This window comes from Solanum dulcamara, chromosome 8 (genome assembly GCF_947179165.1).
Source record: "Solanum dulcamara chromosome 8, daSolDulc1.2, whole genome shotgun sequence".
Classification (NCBI taxonomy): domain Eukaryota; kingdom Viridiplantae; phylum Streptophyta; class Magnoliopsida; order Solanales; family Solanaceae; genus Solanum; species Solanum dulcamara.
The window spans coordinates 71,500,735-71,517,625 of NC_077244.1; the positions used below are offsets into that span (position 1 = coordinate 71,500,735).

Sequence of the window (16,891 nt, forward strand, 5' to 3'; positions counted from 1 at the left end):
GTTTTGTAAAATGGTCCTTGCTGAGTCACACATGATTTTATATGTCCCGTAATATTTAAGTCAGAGCGTTTAACTTATATTCCTCATGTAGCATTTAGATCAAATGATTTTATATATGAAATTACATCGATTCTTCTACAGATTATATATAGATATATATTGTATTCTATTGAATTACTCACATATTTGCAAGATTAATTAAAAAATAGAAAGGATCATATATACAGTATATATAAAGTTGCATGTCATGCATATATTGATTCGATGGATATAATATTACTTGTAATAATATTGAGTAATTATTTTCTTGGAAAAGACATACCATATGTCATGAAGCTATTTTCCACTTCTAGAGAATAGAGAGAGAGTGACGATATCATGATTCATGACTTAGCTTGATATATACAATATTTCTAAAATACTCAATAGTAGTACATACGTATATTTAAATAAAATAACATGGTATTTACGTGTATTCACTGACACACTCACACACATTAAGGGAGAACACATGCATATAGAAATTACTAATTTTCTTAGTTCAACCTCAAAAAAAAAAAAAAATTAACAATAAGAAGGATCATAGCATAGAAAGGCAAATTAAATCTTTAGAAATTAACTTGTTTATTCTCTCTCCCAAAACCCTATTTAAAGACAAGCTAGACACATTCCTTTCTTCCATGTAATTGTCTTCACCACTACTTGTGTTTTTGTGCACTTACTATTACTTTTCTCTCTCTTTTCCCCTTTTTTCTTTAAAATTTCACTCCATAGCAACACTCTTCTAGATTTGTCCATTATATATAATTTTGTCTCTAATTAGTTCATCAACAAACATAATATAGAGTAGTAAAAGTATTTGAAAGATGTCTAGCAGAAGGTCAAGATCATCAAGACATTCTGGAGGATCAAGGATAAGTGAGGATCAAATCAATGATCTTGTTTCCAAGTTGCAACAACTTCTTCCTGAGCTCAGGAATAGGTCCTCTGACAAGGTAATTGATTTCATTTTTCTCCTCTACTCAAATTGAATCACGACACAAAATTTTCACTAAGAAAGTTCAAGAATCCAGAATCAGAGAACACAAGACCTGATCATATAAAATCTTGAAAACCCTAGAGACATTCTCTGTGTCGAGGAAATTACTAATTGTATGTAATGTATCTATACATACATACATATGTAGTAGTATTTTATTAGGATTATATTCTATTTAACTCCCTAGCTAGTAACAATGTAGGTGAAAATTTACCTGCATCGAATGTTTACACTAAATTATACTAACTTATACGTTTGCCCCTCCCACCTCCCACCTACTTTTTTTTTCGTTTTTAAAGGTGAAGGTATGCATTGTGGGAAGAACCTAAAATGTGTGGAAGCATCTTCCTGTAAATATTATCTAGCAAAAAAAAAAGTGAAAATACATTAAATATATAGTTTGACAAAAATTCCAACACTGGATTCTTTTTAATTTGTCCCTTGATTTGTGAACTTACTAAAGTTAATTGTCTGATATGAGTAATATATTTATATTTATTTGCTTAAAACATATTAACTGATTAGAAAAAGTAAACAGTAAATCTGTCCAGTTATTTGTGTGAAGATTCCATTAATTAATATATTAGCATGATGACCCTTGGTCAAGGATGACATGTACAAATCTAGAAATGGTCCAATATTTTTATCTTCTTTTTTTTTCCAAAAAATAATTTGAATTACTCCTAATAAATTTATTTTTGTTTAATTTGGAGCAGGTTTCAGCAAGTAGGGTGTTGCAAGATACATGCAATTACATAAAAAGCTTGCATAGAGAAGTTGATGATTTGAGTGATAGATTATCAGAACTATTGGAATCATCAGACACTACCCAAGCAGCTCTAATTAGAAGCCTACTTATGCAATAGTCTTTAATCTTGTACTTTTTTTTTCTTTTATTTCTTTCCTACTTGATTCAGCAGTTACCATTTTTTGTTTTTTTGGGTTTTCCTTAATTTAGACTTTCCATTTAATTATTGACTGCTAGAAAAGAGAGTTTTCGCTGATGTTTTCGATTTGATCTTACCTTTAATTTAAAGCTTTTCGGGCTCTATATATCCACAGTGTTTGTTTCAATTCCATCTTTAGATAATATATTTTTCACTCGTTTAGCAGCATTCCTCGTCTAAATATTAGAACAGTAAAGAGAAAAATGCACCATATATTTTGCACTCGTTTAGTAACATTCGTTGTCTAAATATTGGAACAGTAACAAGAAAAATGCACCAACACAAGGAAGTACCGGAAAGTGTTTGTTTAGTTTAAGATTAATTGTGTACGATAACAACAATATATCCTGTAATTTCATAAGTGAAGTTTGAGGGTAGAGTGTACCCAAATTTTCGATAGATCCTAGACTAAGGAAAAATGCATAAAAGCATATCGAAAATGAAATAATGAAAGTGAAAATTAAATCATGAAAAAAATATTATAGAAAGCATGAAAAAAAATTCTGGAAAAAAAGGAACAGTAACATTGAGAAATACTACGGATACTGATATGAAAGGATAAGCAAGACAACACTGTGACACCCCGGAATTTTTTTTCTCTAAGATTCGAACATTTCTTCACGTGAGTGTAGACTCAGACCGGAGGACTTGAAATTTTTCACATGAGTTAGGATGAGTTCCTAAGTAATTAAAGAGCGTTAGAGGTGATGTGGGGTCATGAAGGACCCCTAGGACCAAATCAAGCCAAAAGGTTCGTCGTGGCTAAGTTTGAGGAGGAGTTAGCATGAGGGGTTGACTTCTAACGACCCTATCTTTTGATATATGACGATCTGGGTAGCCCACGACCTATTAAATTAAAGGTCGTCGAGTCTTCTTTCCAACGCCACCAAGAATGTGAATTTTGGAGTTCGGGGTTGAGAGATATGATGATCCTAAAATGAGCTAGCACGACAGGAATTTCATTTTTGGCCTAGGTTGCAATTGCTGGAAAATTGGGCTTGGCGCCGCAGTGGCGCGACACGCCACTTTTATGTCGCGCCACTGCGGCGCCAGGAACATGCCTCAGTAGTTTGGCCCCTGGCGCGACGCGCCGCTAAAAGTTGTGCAGGGTTTTCAGGCCAAATTTCCAGAACCCAGAAAATATGGCATTGGCGCTATAAGGGCGCGACGCGCCACTATCGCGCCAGAAACATGCCTCAGTAGTTTGGTCTCTGGCGCGGCGCGCCACTGCGAGGTATGCAGGTTTTAGGCGTAATTGGCCTGGCGCTGCAATGGCGCGACGCGCCACTATCGCGCCAGGTGCATTTTTAGCCTATTTTCAGAACTTTTGAAGAGGGGCAATTTGGAAACTTACCCAAATTATATATGTATTGCCTTTGGTCTTTTGGGAACACATTTCTCAACCTCACTCTCTCTCTAGAAAAACTCTAGGAGTTCCTCTTTCTTCTTCTTCTTCTTCTTCCCCAAATCCATCTCCAACAAAGGGTGCCTTCAAGATTTGAGTCCTCCATTGAAGATCCAATATCAAGGTTTCTTCAAAGTCTTCAAACAAGGTATGTAAGGCTAACCTAAAATATGGATTGAGTTCTTCCATATGCCCATAGATGTGTTGGTTAGGAGTTGTGAAAGAGTTGCACCTTCTAGAAAGGTTTTCTTGAAAGTTTTCCCTAAACTATGGAATGTTTTTAGATACAAATGGTTGATTGATGATTTTAATGACTTGAATTACTAAATAGTTATTTTTCATATTATTAACTACAAATGTATCTTTGTATATAGATTTATAGGTATTGACGAGATTCTTGAGTTGAGTTTTGTTGAGAGTATGGGTTCATGTTTCATTCACATGAACCCAAGATGAGATTTCTTGTCATAAATGTCTTGAGGTGGATATGGATAGTTGTGTGTATATATGTATTGATTGGAATGAAAAGAATGAATTGGTTAGTTAAGAATGTCCCTTTGCTTCTATAAAATGAACATAGGACTAAAATAAGGATTTCGGAGTGGATGTTTGACAATGATGTGATGATAATGTTTGATGATGATGTGAATGATGATATATGATGATGATGTGATGATGATGTTTGATGACGATGTGAATGATGATACTTGACAATGATGTGAATGAAGAGGTTATGTTGATGAGGATGTTGTGTGATGAAGTGGATTGGAGTCTAATGTGATTTTGTGGTATATGATGTGTATAATTTGAGTTGATTGGAGTCTTAGGAATATTTTGAAAATAAATAATCTTTTGAGGAGGAGCTTTAAATAAATTATTTATGAACCTTTTTGCATAAACTATTTATACACTACTTTGAGTCTAAAGAACTATTAGTTTCATCTTTGATTTAGAAAGGAGTTTAAGTATGAGTTGAGTATGAGGAGCCTTTAAATGAGTTGAGTATTTTTACATTAAAGTATCTATTTTGAGTTTGAGTTGAGGAGTTGAAATTACATTTTAATGTACATAATATTTTCTGCATTCATTGAGTTGAGATTGTATAAATTTTTAAAGAGAAGAGTTTGATGATTTGAGATGAGTCGATTTGAAAGAAGGTCCAATGAGACTTGTCATTATGAGTTAATTGAGTTGAAATGAGAACAGAGTTGATGAGGTGGCAATGTTCCACATGAAACTAGCCGTGAGGGCTTGTTTGAGATGATTGGATGAGTTCTATGAGCATGGAGTCATGGGAGGAGTATCGAGCACCGAGGCGGGTGAGAGTACAGTCCATACTCGAACCCCAGAAAACTACGCCGCCAACGTAGGTAGGGATGGAACCGTTAAAGTCGGATGCTTCCCGTGGGATCGAACCGTTAAAGTCGGATGTTTCCCATTTTTATTGTCCTGAAATGATAGGACTTGACTAATCGATGGTATCCATGATTAGGGAGGCGTTCATGCCCTGGCAAGGTATGGACGGATGTGGCAACGACGTCTGATTGTTGTACTATCACTGGCTCATAAGTGATGGTTGTCAGATAAGAGAAACTCCCATTTAGGTCTTAATAGTACTCTGAGTCAGTTGAGTTGAGTGAGTTGCTATACGCTTATGAGTTAGTCCCGTCTAAACTATTTCTTGTTAGACTTAGGACACTTGAGTGAGTTGTTACATATTTATTGAGTTGAGTCCTTTGAGTTGAATTGTGAAACGTTGCATAATTTAATTTGCATATTTACTGAGTTGAGTCCTTTGAGCTGATTATTGAGTTGAATGTTGAGTAGATTGTATACGGTCAGATTGGAGTAGATGGATTGTGATTGGATTGAATAGAATGGTATGTGACTAGATTGGATTTGATTATTGAGTTGATTGTTGAGTTGAGTGTATATAATCGGATTGTACATGATTGAAAGGGATCGAATTGTAAATGATTTGATCGAACTGTATTATACATAATTGGATTGGATTGTATGGTATATGATTGGTCTCTGTCTAAACTGTATCCTTACTTTAGACTGATGACGCTTTATTTGAGTCCCTCTTATCTTCCTGAGTTGAGATATTTGAACCAGTGTTACTCTTCCTTGAGGTATGTTTCATTCTGCCATTTTACATACCAGTACATTCCACGTACTGACGCCATTTGGCCTGCATCGTTTCATGATGCAGAGACAGGTTTAAGAGATCGATAATAGGAGCATCATTGGGGATCTATTTGCACTCAGCATATTGGTGAGTCCTCCCCTACATTCGGAGGACACCATTTGTGTATTCTTGCGTCGAATTAGCCCTTTTCATTTTGAGTTGAGGTAGCCATGAACATGTCATTGACACCAATTAGATAGTAGTGATAGAGGCTTCATAGACTAGATAGTGATGCGTCGGTTGAGTATTTCTTTCCTTAAATTATTCTTGTCAAACTATTTAAAATGACAAATATTAGAGTTGATTTGTTGGCCCATGGCCTTTATTCTTTGAGTTAGACTGATGTTTGAGTTGCCTACCGAATATTCTCCTTATTCTTTTGTCTTCCGCTGATTGAATGAATGAACGGATGTGTGATCAGGCTATGTGGTTCGCTTGGGAGCCAGAAATGGTTTCTGAGTGCCGGTTACGTCTAGGGTACCCTCCCGGGGCGTGACAAACACTTTATTATCTACTAATCTTCTACTCTAAGTTGTGTCCTCTACTACTTTCTATCTAAGGCCATGTACTCGAAAAGCTGCGACTACGTCATATTCTGTCTGATCACCATTTTACATATTCAATGCTCTGAAAGAGACAATGTTAATGATCTCTGACCATGCTCATGTTTAATCTATATCCATTTTTTTAAAAATATGCTGGTACCCAGTATTAGGTGATTTCAGATAAAATTGTGTTTCTTTTCCGCTTCTTCTTCCTAGTGTTATTGTACGATAGTATATTCGAATTTATATCAATTGAAATATAATACTTTAAAATTTTCAAATATAAAAAGTAAGTTTAAATCAAATGGGCTTTGAAAGTAATGGCAAATCACCATCATTGCCTTGCTATGTATAGGAGATAGTTGATTTTGTTTAATTGGGGCAAAATGAGGCTTGTAGCTCATGTTACCCACAGAGTTTTGTACTAAATTGTTCACTTGGTAAATAACATACGCGTTCGTTACTCTTGCCGGCTATTTTGTAAACTAAATCACCGAACGATTGGACTGTACTTATCCCTAAAATATATCAGACTTCTGTTATGATTACCAAACTCCCACAAAATCACTATGATATTATCATTCATCTTCATTAGCAGTTTGAAGGTTTAAATTAAATGCTTTGACTTTACTTTGTTGATACAACAAACTCTTTTTATTTCACGAACAAAACGCCAGAGATTGGCATCCTTGTACACATTTACATGACAAAAAGAGAGTCACATATGCTCTGTACTTGATGTATCTACATGAACCTAAATATTTCCTAATTAAGGCAAAAAAAAAAACATTATGATCCTTCTTTTTCTTTTTCTAATTTGTGGTTGGTTGATGCTATGATCATGCTTCATTAAAGGATTGAGCACTAGAAGCAACCTTGATAAAAACATCTTCTAAAGTTGTATCAGCCATACCCCAAGCATAAATTGGAAATCTACTCTTTGCATTCTCAACTAGTTGAAATACATCTGCAATTTTCGCTTCATGCTTTGGCAACTCGAACTTCTGTGTCCCCGATAAATGATACACTTTGTTGGCATTTGGGCATATGCGTCGCACCATGTTCTCCACTTCCACCTCATTATCAGCTGATGTAGTTATCGCGAGCACGTAAGAACCTCCATATCTTGCCTTCAACTGTGGATCATTATGAGGGGGAAAAAAAAACTTATTCAGCACTTCTAGTCATAAAAAAACTAGGTAAGTCTAACATTGTTTACATAGTTTCAATTGTTGCAAGTCATAAAAATCCCTGAGTTCAAAATTGGAATTATCATTGTTTGTGTAAAAGCTTGAAATTACCGCTGATGAATTTGCTATGCATTGCAAGCTTCCATCAACGAAGATTCCTAAGCGATCACATAAATAATCCGCTTCTTCCATTGAATGGGCTGAAATTAGTATCTTTATTAGTAATCATACCACGAAAACAACATATTTAGTGCAATCCCACCACCAAGTGATTATCAATAATCATACAATTTCCTCAAAATAGAAATTAGGAAGGAAAAAAAATCAGTACTTGTGGAATTTTGCTAAATAATTACTTTCAAGATTATGCATTTCGATGAGCAAGCCGATGCAGTAGTGTTTATTCATATCAAAATGGAAAAACAAGGAAACTAGAGATGGAAAGTAGAATTTACTAGTGAGAATTATCGCTCTTCCTTTCCGTGCATTCTCCACAACAGTCCACAAGGTATCTCTTGAAGCTGGATCAAGTCCAGTACTCGGCTCATCCAGGTAGACAACCTGGTGAATTTACATATATACAATTTCTCAATTAAGGAGGAGAAAATGAAAACAACATATTAGGAAAAACGTACCTTGGGATTTCCAATGATTGAAATAGCAACACTTAGTCTTCTCTTCGTTCCACCACTATATCTCCCAGATTGCTTGTCAGCAACGCCTCCGTTAAACAAGTTGAGACTCTTAAGAGAGTCTTCAACTGCCTGTAGGCACGTAGTAGCAACTTTTGGATGTAATTAAGATCCATTGACGAGCCCTCCCTCCTAAGAGGGGGAATCAAACTTAGGAACGGGACCATAACTTTCTCTATGTAAAACCTCTCCTTTAAGATTTTTAAGCCGTCCATAGAAAAGTAAGTGCTCCCTTCCTGTTAATGTATCCCAAAGCAAGCTGTATACAATTTCATTAATTAGTATTTGTAGATCATTGAGTAGGAAGTATGAATTGTCTACTTGACTTTGTTTTTTCATACTCACGCTGAGGGCATACACCCATAACGGTGTATATTTTGTCCATATCTGTATTTATATTCAGGCCGTCAACAAATGCAGCACCGGAGCTTGGCTTTGTGAGCCCAATCATCTGTTAGCAAAACTTTGTTTCTAAGTAAACGAAAAACAAACAAAAACTAATGTCTTAAGGATATTGCTGAACTGACCATACTAATAAAAGATGTTTTTCCAGCACCATTGGGGCCAAGCATACCAAGGCATTATCCTTCAGGCACAGCATGTGACAGTCCTCTAATTGCATATTTATCGGGGTTTCCATCTATCCCTGGATAAACATTTTTCAGGTTGTCAACGACGATGGGATAACCTGATGTTGATCCAGCTACCATATGTTCAACCTTTTCCCTCTGTTCAAACATAGAAATTAATGGGAGGAAATGTTGAATCGAAACAATAAAAAGATAAATAGGGATGGCAATGGGGCAGGTTGGGTTGAGCTCAACCCGCAATTTTTTTAAACCGCCCCGCATAGACCCACCCCGCAAAATTCCGCATCGCATAAATTTTTAAGTTTTTTTCTTTTTTTATTGAGTTTAATATGAAAAATAAAATTCATAACTTTTTTTTTTCATTTTTCGCTAATCAACATCAACAACTAATTAATTGTTTCTTGTTAACATTTGAACAATTATTTTTTAATCACTAATTAACTGTTTCTAATTAACATTTCAACAACTAACAATTCACTAAACACGTCTAATTTAATTATTTTTTTTAAAAGTTAAAACTAAAGTCAAAGTTTAATATCAAAGTTATATTTTTTATTTTTAGTAATTACAAAAATTTAATCTTCTTTAGGTTATTATTTAGTACCTTAAACACGCAACCCACCCCACCCCACCCCGCATTAATTTTAAAAATAATTACTTCAACCCGCCCCGCATAGTTCTAAACCCTCCCCGTTGCCATCCCTAAAGATAAATCTATCAGTTTTGTTCTGATGTCCACAATTGGTCAAAATGCAAACATTATTTTGACTACGTATATCTTGATGTTAAAGAGAGAGGTGAAACCCCCTCTAATCTGTTGAGAAAATCTGATACAAAAGTGGCGGACAAAAAATTGCTCAACCCAGTAGCGGCATAGATCATCAGAGTGCTACCCCACTAATCTTTTGGGAACTATGGAGAAGCAGATGCAAATGCAAATATGATTTAGTCAAACCTTCTAACTGAAGATCAAAAAAATATATTACTAACACTCTCCATCTTATTTTGCAGACACACTTTGGCAGAATCAAATTGGAGAACTCCTGGGAAAAAATCAGCAAGATTTTGATGTTACTATCAGTCACAAAATTGCTAGTCGAGTTAAATGGATGAAACCACCCCCCATGGTTTTTAAACTAAACACTGATGGTTCATGTTTGAGTGGCAGGTGTGGTGGAGGTGGTGTACTAAGAGACTAGATGGAGATAATTATTATGGCTTTCGCATTAAACCTCGGAGAGGGATCAAGCAACTGGGCTGAAGCAATGACTATGCTCCAAGGACTGGAACTGTGCATACAAAGAGGAATCAAGCAGGTTATTGGAGAAACAGACTCGGTACTCCTGGCCAAATCAGTTAATTTTCATATTTTGCAATGCCATAAAATTTGTGCGTTCATCTGGTTCTTTAACTTCACAACCTGGTGCTTGTAACGAATTTGAGTATTCCAAACCACATACGTCTTCGCATTTTCCTGTACCATTTTTCTCGATACATTTGCAGCCACATTTACTGTCTTTGTACGTCATTGAGTTACTCATAATTTCAATGGACCTTATAAAAAGAACAAGGAAAATAGGGACCAAGATGAGGCGAATATTTGTCTTGAGATTTCGTTTCTGAAACAAATATAATTGACAACAAACCACTTCAGTCTAGAAGCAAAAAATGATACTACATGGAAATTATCACAATATGGATCGTGTACAAATCCTGTTCAATACACAAAAGAAATGATTGTACTCTTGAGATTGTAATGACAGTATTAGGTTGCCATAATTCCTAATTTTCATTTTCGTCAATGATCAATCTCTACTATGTATACCGACCCCTTTCTAAGAATATTTATTACATGCATTTTTTTGTATTGTGATCCTGAGTTACTTCACCTATTGTCAAAGCTGGATCATCAGATTCTTTAATCTTGAGCATCTCCAACTCCAATCATTAATTACTATTACGAATATCTTCTCAAAAGTAGTCACCTAGAGTTGAAAAATCTTATTTTCCTTACACAAAATATGTATCCAAACCATATCTTCACTTTTTCTGACTTGAAATCCTTATTGCAGTATATTCCTGAAACTAAAATTCCTTTATTGTTTCTTATCACCCAAATTAAGGGATAAAAAACTCCCTTCTCGGTTATGTTTTTATTCAGTTATCATAATTTTAATTGGCAATGAATTTGTCCAGTTTCCTATATTGGTTATTGAATAATTGAAACTACAAGGAAAAAAATAGGACCTTTAATTTGAAAGAGAAATTGAGAAGCAAGGAAGATGATAATAAAGAAAAGTTAATATTAAATTAATTATACTTAGGAAATATTTCTTTTTAAAATATCACGATTTAATATCATATATCCACAATAGGAAGAAAAACAAAAAAACTTTATTTTTGTATGGATTTATGTGGTTTTATCATGCAAATGCACTACCCACACAGCTTGCCATCCTTAATTAAGAAACATTTTAGGCCCCGGTAAGCCATTCATTTTTGTATCACAGAGAGAAAAACTTGCCATTGTCACTGGCGCGGAGAAAGAATTAGAAAATTCAATATTTGTTATATATCCATTGAAAATATTTTTAAATGTATATATATTTCCACTTTATACATTTTTTCTTTCACCCATTTTCTAGAAATCCTAAATTCGGAAAAAGATGTACCTGAAACGTCAAATTCTTCCTAAGCAAAGCATCGGCTTGAGTCCCATAAGTCGCTGGAGCTGTCACCGAGTCTGCCATTGAAGGACCTCTGTTTCAGCCCCAGTAACTAAAGTAGAAAAACAATCCTCTTTTTTTTTTTTTTTTGTTGAACTTACTACAAATGAGTTCGTTTAGGAAAAGTAAATATCTCTTAAATAAGAGTTGTTTAAGGGTAACAGTGAACTGCCCTTTCTTTTGCCTTTAAACCTGGCGGTAAATTAATGTCTTAAAATTGACTAACAAGTTAATTAACCACACAATTAATTTTTTTTAAAAAAATACTTGGAGTAAAAATAAAAGTAGCTTATTTGGTTGCACATAAATCTGTTTGTCACTAGTTGAGATCAGTAGTTTTATTTATATTTTATAAATTGAGACGTTGCAAGTTTAAGAAAAAAGTTTTAAAAAAAAATTAAAAGTGAGAATTTGAATTTGAAGAAAAAGAAGAAGAAGAGAGAAGGGCAATGGAATTGCAGGGGGGAATCCCTCTGCTAATGCAACAGTACAAAGCATTATTTAAGAAAAATGTGTTACTTGCTTTGCGTAACAAGCCCGCCACATTCCTACAGCTCTTCTCGTCCTTCTTCTTCATCTTCCTTCTATTCTGCATTAAAATATCTGATGAAGAGGGCAATACTGATAACACCTTTGCTAAGGAATTGTGTGATCCAAAGCCTATCCTGGTGCCACCTATCCCACCCTGTGAGGACAAGTTTTTCATTAAGACTCCATGTTATGATTTCATTTGGAGTGGAAAACATAGTAAAACTATTGGGGATGTTGTTAAGGGAATTATGGCAAATAATCCTGGTAGGCCTATTCCTGCCAACAAGGTATGCTGGACCAATTACGCCTATTGTGCCATGATTCCTTTGATTTGATGGATTGATAGTTAAAATGTGCGCGTTTGTTGTGTCAGGTTCTAGCATTTAAGGACGTGGATAAATGGCTTTTCGATAATCCTGTGTGTTGTCCTGCAGCTGTGCACTTTACAATAGTGAAGGGGAATAAAATCAGTTATGGTATTCAGACTAACTCCACGGAAGTAGTGAAACGAGGAGAAACTGAAGATCCAACTTTTAAGTTCCAAATCCCACTTCAAATAGCAGCAGAACGAGAAATCGCTAGGAATCTGATTGGAGGTACATATACTTTTCTTAAGCACATGACACCTTTGCTCTGTGTTTTATTTACTAATTTTTTATATGCATTTTCAGATCCAAATTTCCCCTGGGAAGTCAGTTTTAAAGAATTTCCACATCCTCCTGGTCATTCAATAAATGAAGTGACTTTATCAGCAATGGTCTTTTTCATGGCAGTTGCTATATTTGGTTTTGTCTTCCAAGTGAGTGCTTTGATCACTGAAAAGGAACTCAAGCTTCGACAGGTATCGCCATTTTGATAAGGATCCAGAATGTAAACTTGATAGGTTTAACCATTAAATTATTTTATTTTATTTTTTGTAAGGTAAATAGTTTATTAATGTTGCGGACATAAGTAAAAAATCATGAAGATAACTTGGGGCTAATTGGTTCATTTTCTAAATACCATATTTGCCCTTGCAGGCAATGACTATGATGGGTCTTTATGATACAGCCTATTGGTTGTCATGGATCTCTTGGGAAGGACTCCTCATATTTTTCTCTTCAACGCTCACTGTGATCTTTGGAATGATGTTTCAATTTGATTTTTTCTTGCGCAATAACGTAATGGTTGTGTTCCTTCTGTTTTTCCTCTTCCAACTTACTATGGTACGGCTCAATCATCCCTCTAAAACCTTTTACCAAATACAGAGTTTTGGTAATGCTTAACTTGTTTGATAAATGTTTATGCTCCTTTTGCAAGGTTTCCTTTGGATATTGGCTGTCTGCTTTCCTTACCAAAGCAGCTTCAGCGACAAATGTGGCTTTCGTCATCTTTTTTGTTGGTTTCATTACTTTGGTAAGTCCGTCCTTAACTTGAAATGTAGTTTTATTGTTTATTACTGATCATCTGTGGAATAACATCTATTCCAATGGCCATGGGGCTTATTGGTCATTGTTCCCACCAAATCTTCTTACTATAGGTCTTCAGTTACTTAATCAAGCAACTGAAAATCCTACAGATCCTGGTATTAGCTGGAGTAATAGGGCAAAGTGTTTACCTAAAGAACCAGACTGTGTAACTACCATGGTACGTCTATCGACACCTACGGTCTTTGCTGATCTGTTTTCTTCTTGCAACTAATATATTTCCCCTTCTGTTAACAGCATGATGTGTATATACTACATTTGAAAACATTTTTTTCCTGGCTCGTTCTGGCCATATACTTCGACAACATAATTCCAAATATATCTGGTGTGAGAAAATCAAAACTCTACTTCCTATATCCTGACTACTGGACTGGAAATGGTGGAAGTAGTGTGAAAGGTAAACACTACGCACACTCCCACTGTACTGTACTATCTAGTCTTATGTAAGCTGTAAAAATCTAATTATTCTGTTCCTTCTTATGTTAGAGGGAGGAAACTCTAGCTTCTGTTCAGGCTCATTGCCACGGCTGGAACCTATTACACCAGATGACGAAGACGTTCTTACAGAAGAAAACACTGTTAAAAAGCAAGCAATGGAAGGTGAAAATTCCAACAATGCAGTTCAAATACGCGGTCTTGTTAAGACATATCCTGGAAAGATAACAGGATGCTGCTGCTGTAGAAAAAGGAGTCCTCCTTTCCATAGTGTCAAGGTACTTTATCTATGGTCCATATGAAGATAATAGTAGTAGTAGTATCTATGTTGATGGTGCAATTCTAATCCATCATTAGACAAAAATAGGAGAAAAACTTACCCGTATTTCGGATCCATTGAGCATGGATCTGCCACTTCGACAGTAAATCATCCCAAAATTTTGAAGGTTTTCATTTCCGTGGCAACCTTTTTCGGGTGCCATTGAGAGTATTTTCTCAATCAGAAATGCACTTATTTTACATGTAACCAACCATAAAGCAACACAAATCAGCACTTGGAGGAAAATAAGTCCAAGTTGCAAATAGGGACGGATCAAAGAGGGTCAGTTACGGGTTCATCCAGTAGTTTTTATCCCGACCCTCTATATATATTAAGAAATCTACAAAATATTTATAAATATTTGACTGTGAACCCAATTATTGTTTGTAATATTTACCTAAGGTAGTTGTAGAAACTCCTAAACTTCAAATTCTGGATCCACCTCTGAATTTGCAAAGAAGTATTAAAGTTTACTCTTTGTTTAACCATCCAAACTTTCAACCAATCTATATCTGCATCTTGCCATTTAGAGTCCTCCTCTTTCGAACGACTATCATTTTAGCAGTAGACAGCTGAGAATTATGGCCTCACATTTCTTAAATCATGACCATAGGGCTTATGGTTGAACGTCGAAAAGGATGAGCTACTTTGTATGCTTGGGCCCAATGGAGCTGGGAAAACTATTACTATAAGTTGTTTGACTGGGATTAATCCTGTTACAGCAGGAGATGGTAATAGCTTTGATCCTAATTTTTTTCCTCATATTATACGTTCATTAAAGTTGCGCATGTGTAACATGAAGCATTTTTCAACAGCATTGGTATATGATCAGTCCATACGAAGCTCTATGGGCATGACAAACATTCGAAGGATGATGGGAGTTTGCCCCCAGGTAACACTTTCTTTTCTTGTCTTATCTTCTTGTTGTAATTTACTGTTTTCAAGACTTCAATGGAACCAGCTGATAGCATACTGCCTTTTATATTGTTGAAATTAAATCATTGTTTCATTTTATAGTTTGATATTCTTTGGGATGCATTATCTGGACAAGAGAACCTTCAGATTTTTGCCAACATTAAAGGTCTACCCCCTGCTTCAGTAGACACGGTATTGCAAATAAGCCTAACTATATCGATCCTTCTATACCTTTATAAAGATTTTATGAATTAGCTGTTTTAAATCTTACCAAGTGAATTCTTCAATCGAAAACAGGTGGTAGCTCAACTATTATCCCAGTCAAAAATCACAAAGGTGTCAGCCAAGATGAGATCTTGCAGTTACAGTGGAGGAATGAAACGACGACTTAGTGTTGCTATAGCCCTTATTGGAGATCCAAAGTTGGTTATTTTGGATGAACCAGTAGGTACTGGTAGTTAAAAATTCTTCCCATATGATATTTTTTTAGCTTTTATAATAGTTCTGTTTCAACATTTTCTTTCCCTGATACCTTCATAGACTACTGGTATGGATCCAATCACTCGAAGGCACATTTGGGACATAATTGAGAGAGCCAAAAAGGGCATGCCATTATCTTGACAACTCATTCAATGAAAGAAGCTGATGTCTTAAGTGACCGCATTGGTATCATGGCAAAGGGAAAGCTTCGTTGCATTGGAACTTCCATAAGGTTGAAAGCAAAATTTGGAACTGGTTTCATTGCTAATGTGGGCTTATCTAGTGAAACAACATCTGAACCTGAAGCTGTGAAACACTTCTTTAAAAGTGTATGTCAAAAGTTACTTCCTCTTTACTTTTTTATTTTCTTTTCAATTTTCTCTTTTTTAAGTTTTAAGGACTGTTTAATTCTGATATATAACTTTGCTGACAGCACTTGGATGTGGTGCCTAAAGATGAAAATAAGTCCTTCCTTACCTATGTTATTCCTCATGACAGGGAGAAGTTGTTGACGGTAATATCTACAATAACTCAAGGATTTTACTTATAAACACTTAACGATGTTTAGCTTCTCACATTCCAATATTGGCTTTTACACCTATCAGGAATTCTTTGCTGAGCTTCAAGCTAGACAAAGCGAGTTTGGTATAAAAGACATCCAGCTAGGTCTGACAACTTTTGAAGAAGTTTTCATGAACATAGCTAAACAGGCAGATGTGGAAACTGCAATAGCCGAAGGAAGATTTAAAACTCTTACATTGAGCTCAGGGAACTCTAATGAAGTAAGTCAATTGACAGAATCTTCGTTTATATAATAAGTACTAGTCTAGTACAAGATAAACTTCAGTCGGAAATTTCTTCTAATACATACATATGTCAATAGGTACCTGTGGGAGCACAATTCGTGGGAATTCCAGGAACAAAATATATGGTGGAAGTATATTGGGAGCCAGATGAAACAGGTAGTCCTTGCATTTCTGGCCTCTCAGAAGAAATGCCAATACCACCTCATATTCAACTGAAAGATCCTCCAACAAACAGCAAATCACCTACAAACCAAGGAATTGTAATTGACCCTTCACAACTCAAAATGCACTTGTCATGACAATATTACTAGGAAATATAGGGACTGAGGTACGTAAACTCAGATAAAGTAAGAGATCGTAAGGTTAGGGTCCACCGTGAATAGTAGTCTTATACTATCAGTCTGAGTTTTACCATAAGCCACTGGCGCTTCAAAAGGTGAAATTCTAGATCTTAGTTAATTTGACGAAAAATTTTCAATAGGAGCTTTTCATCTTTTGATCCGGTTCAAAGGCTTTGCATATTGATATCATTTTTTGTGTATAGAGTACCATATGTAATTAACATATAAATGTTGCGATTTTCTTATGTCACAAGTATTTCTCCTTTATTACTT

At 35.4% G+C, this 16,891-nt stretch overlaps 1 protein-coding gene and 2 pseudogenes across 1 annotated transcript; 2 read left to right on the forward strand and 1 right to left on the reverse strand.

Annotated features, from left to right (window-relative positions):
• The first annotated feature begins 645 nt into the window (after positions 1 to 645).
• LOC129900685 (transcription factor PRE3-like) lies at positions 646 to 2,083 on the forward strand. Its single transcript, XM_055975699.1, has 2 exons — positions 646 to 995; positions 1,756 to 2,083. The coding sequence occupies exons 1-2, from the start codon at positions 867 to 869 to the stop codon at positions 1,903 to 1,905; spliced, it is 279 nt and encodes a 92-aa protein (XP_055831674.1). The 5' UTR covers positions 646 to 866; the 3' UTR covers positions 1,906 to 2,083.
• Positions 2,084 to 6,955: 4,872 nt separating this feature from the next.
• LOC129900145 (ABC transporter A family member 7-like) lies at positions 6,956 to 11,349 on the reverse strand (annotated as a pseudogene).
• Positions 11,350 to 11,730: 381 nt separating this feature from the next.
• On the forward strand, positions 11,731 to 16,849 carry LOC129899437 (ABC transporter A family member 2-like; annotated as a pseudogene).
• Positions 16,850 to 16,891: the final 42 nt, after the last annotated feature.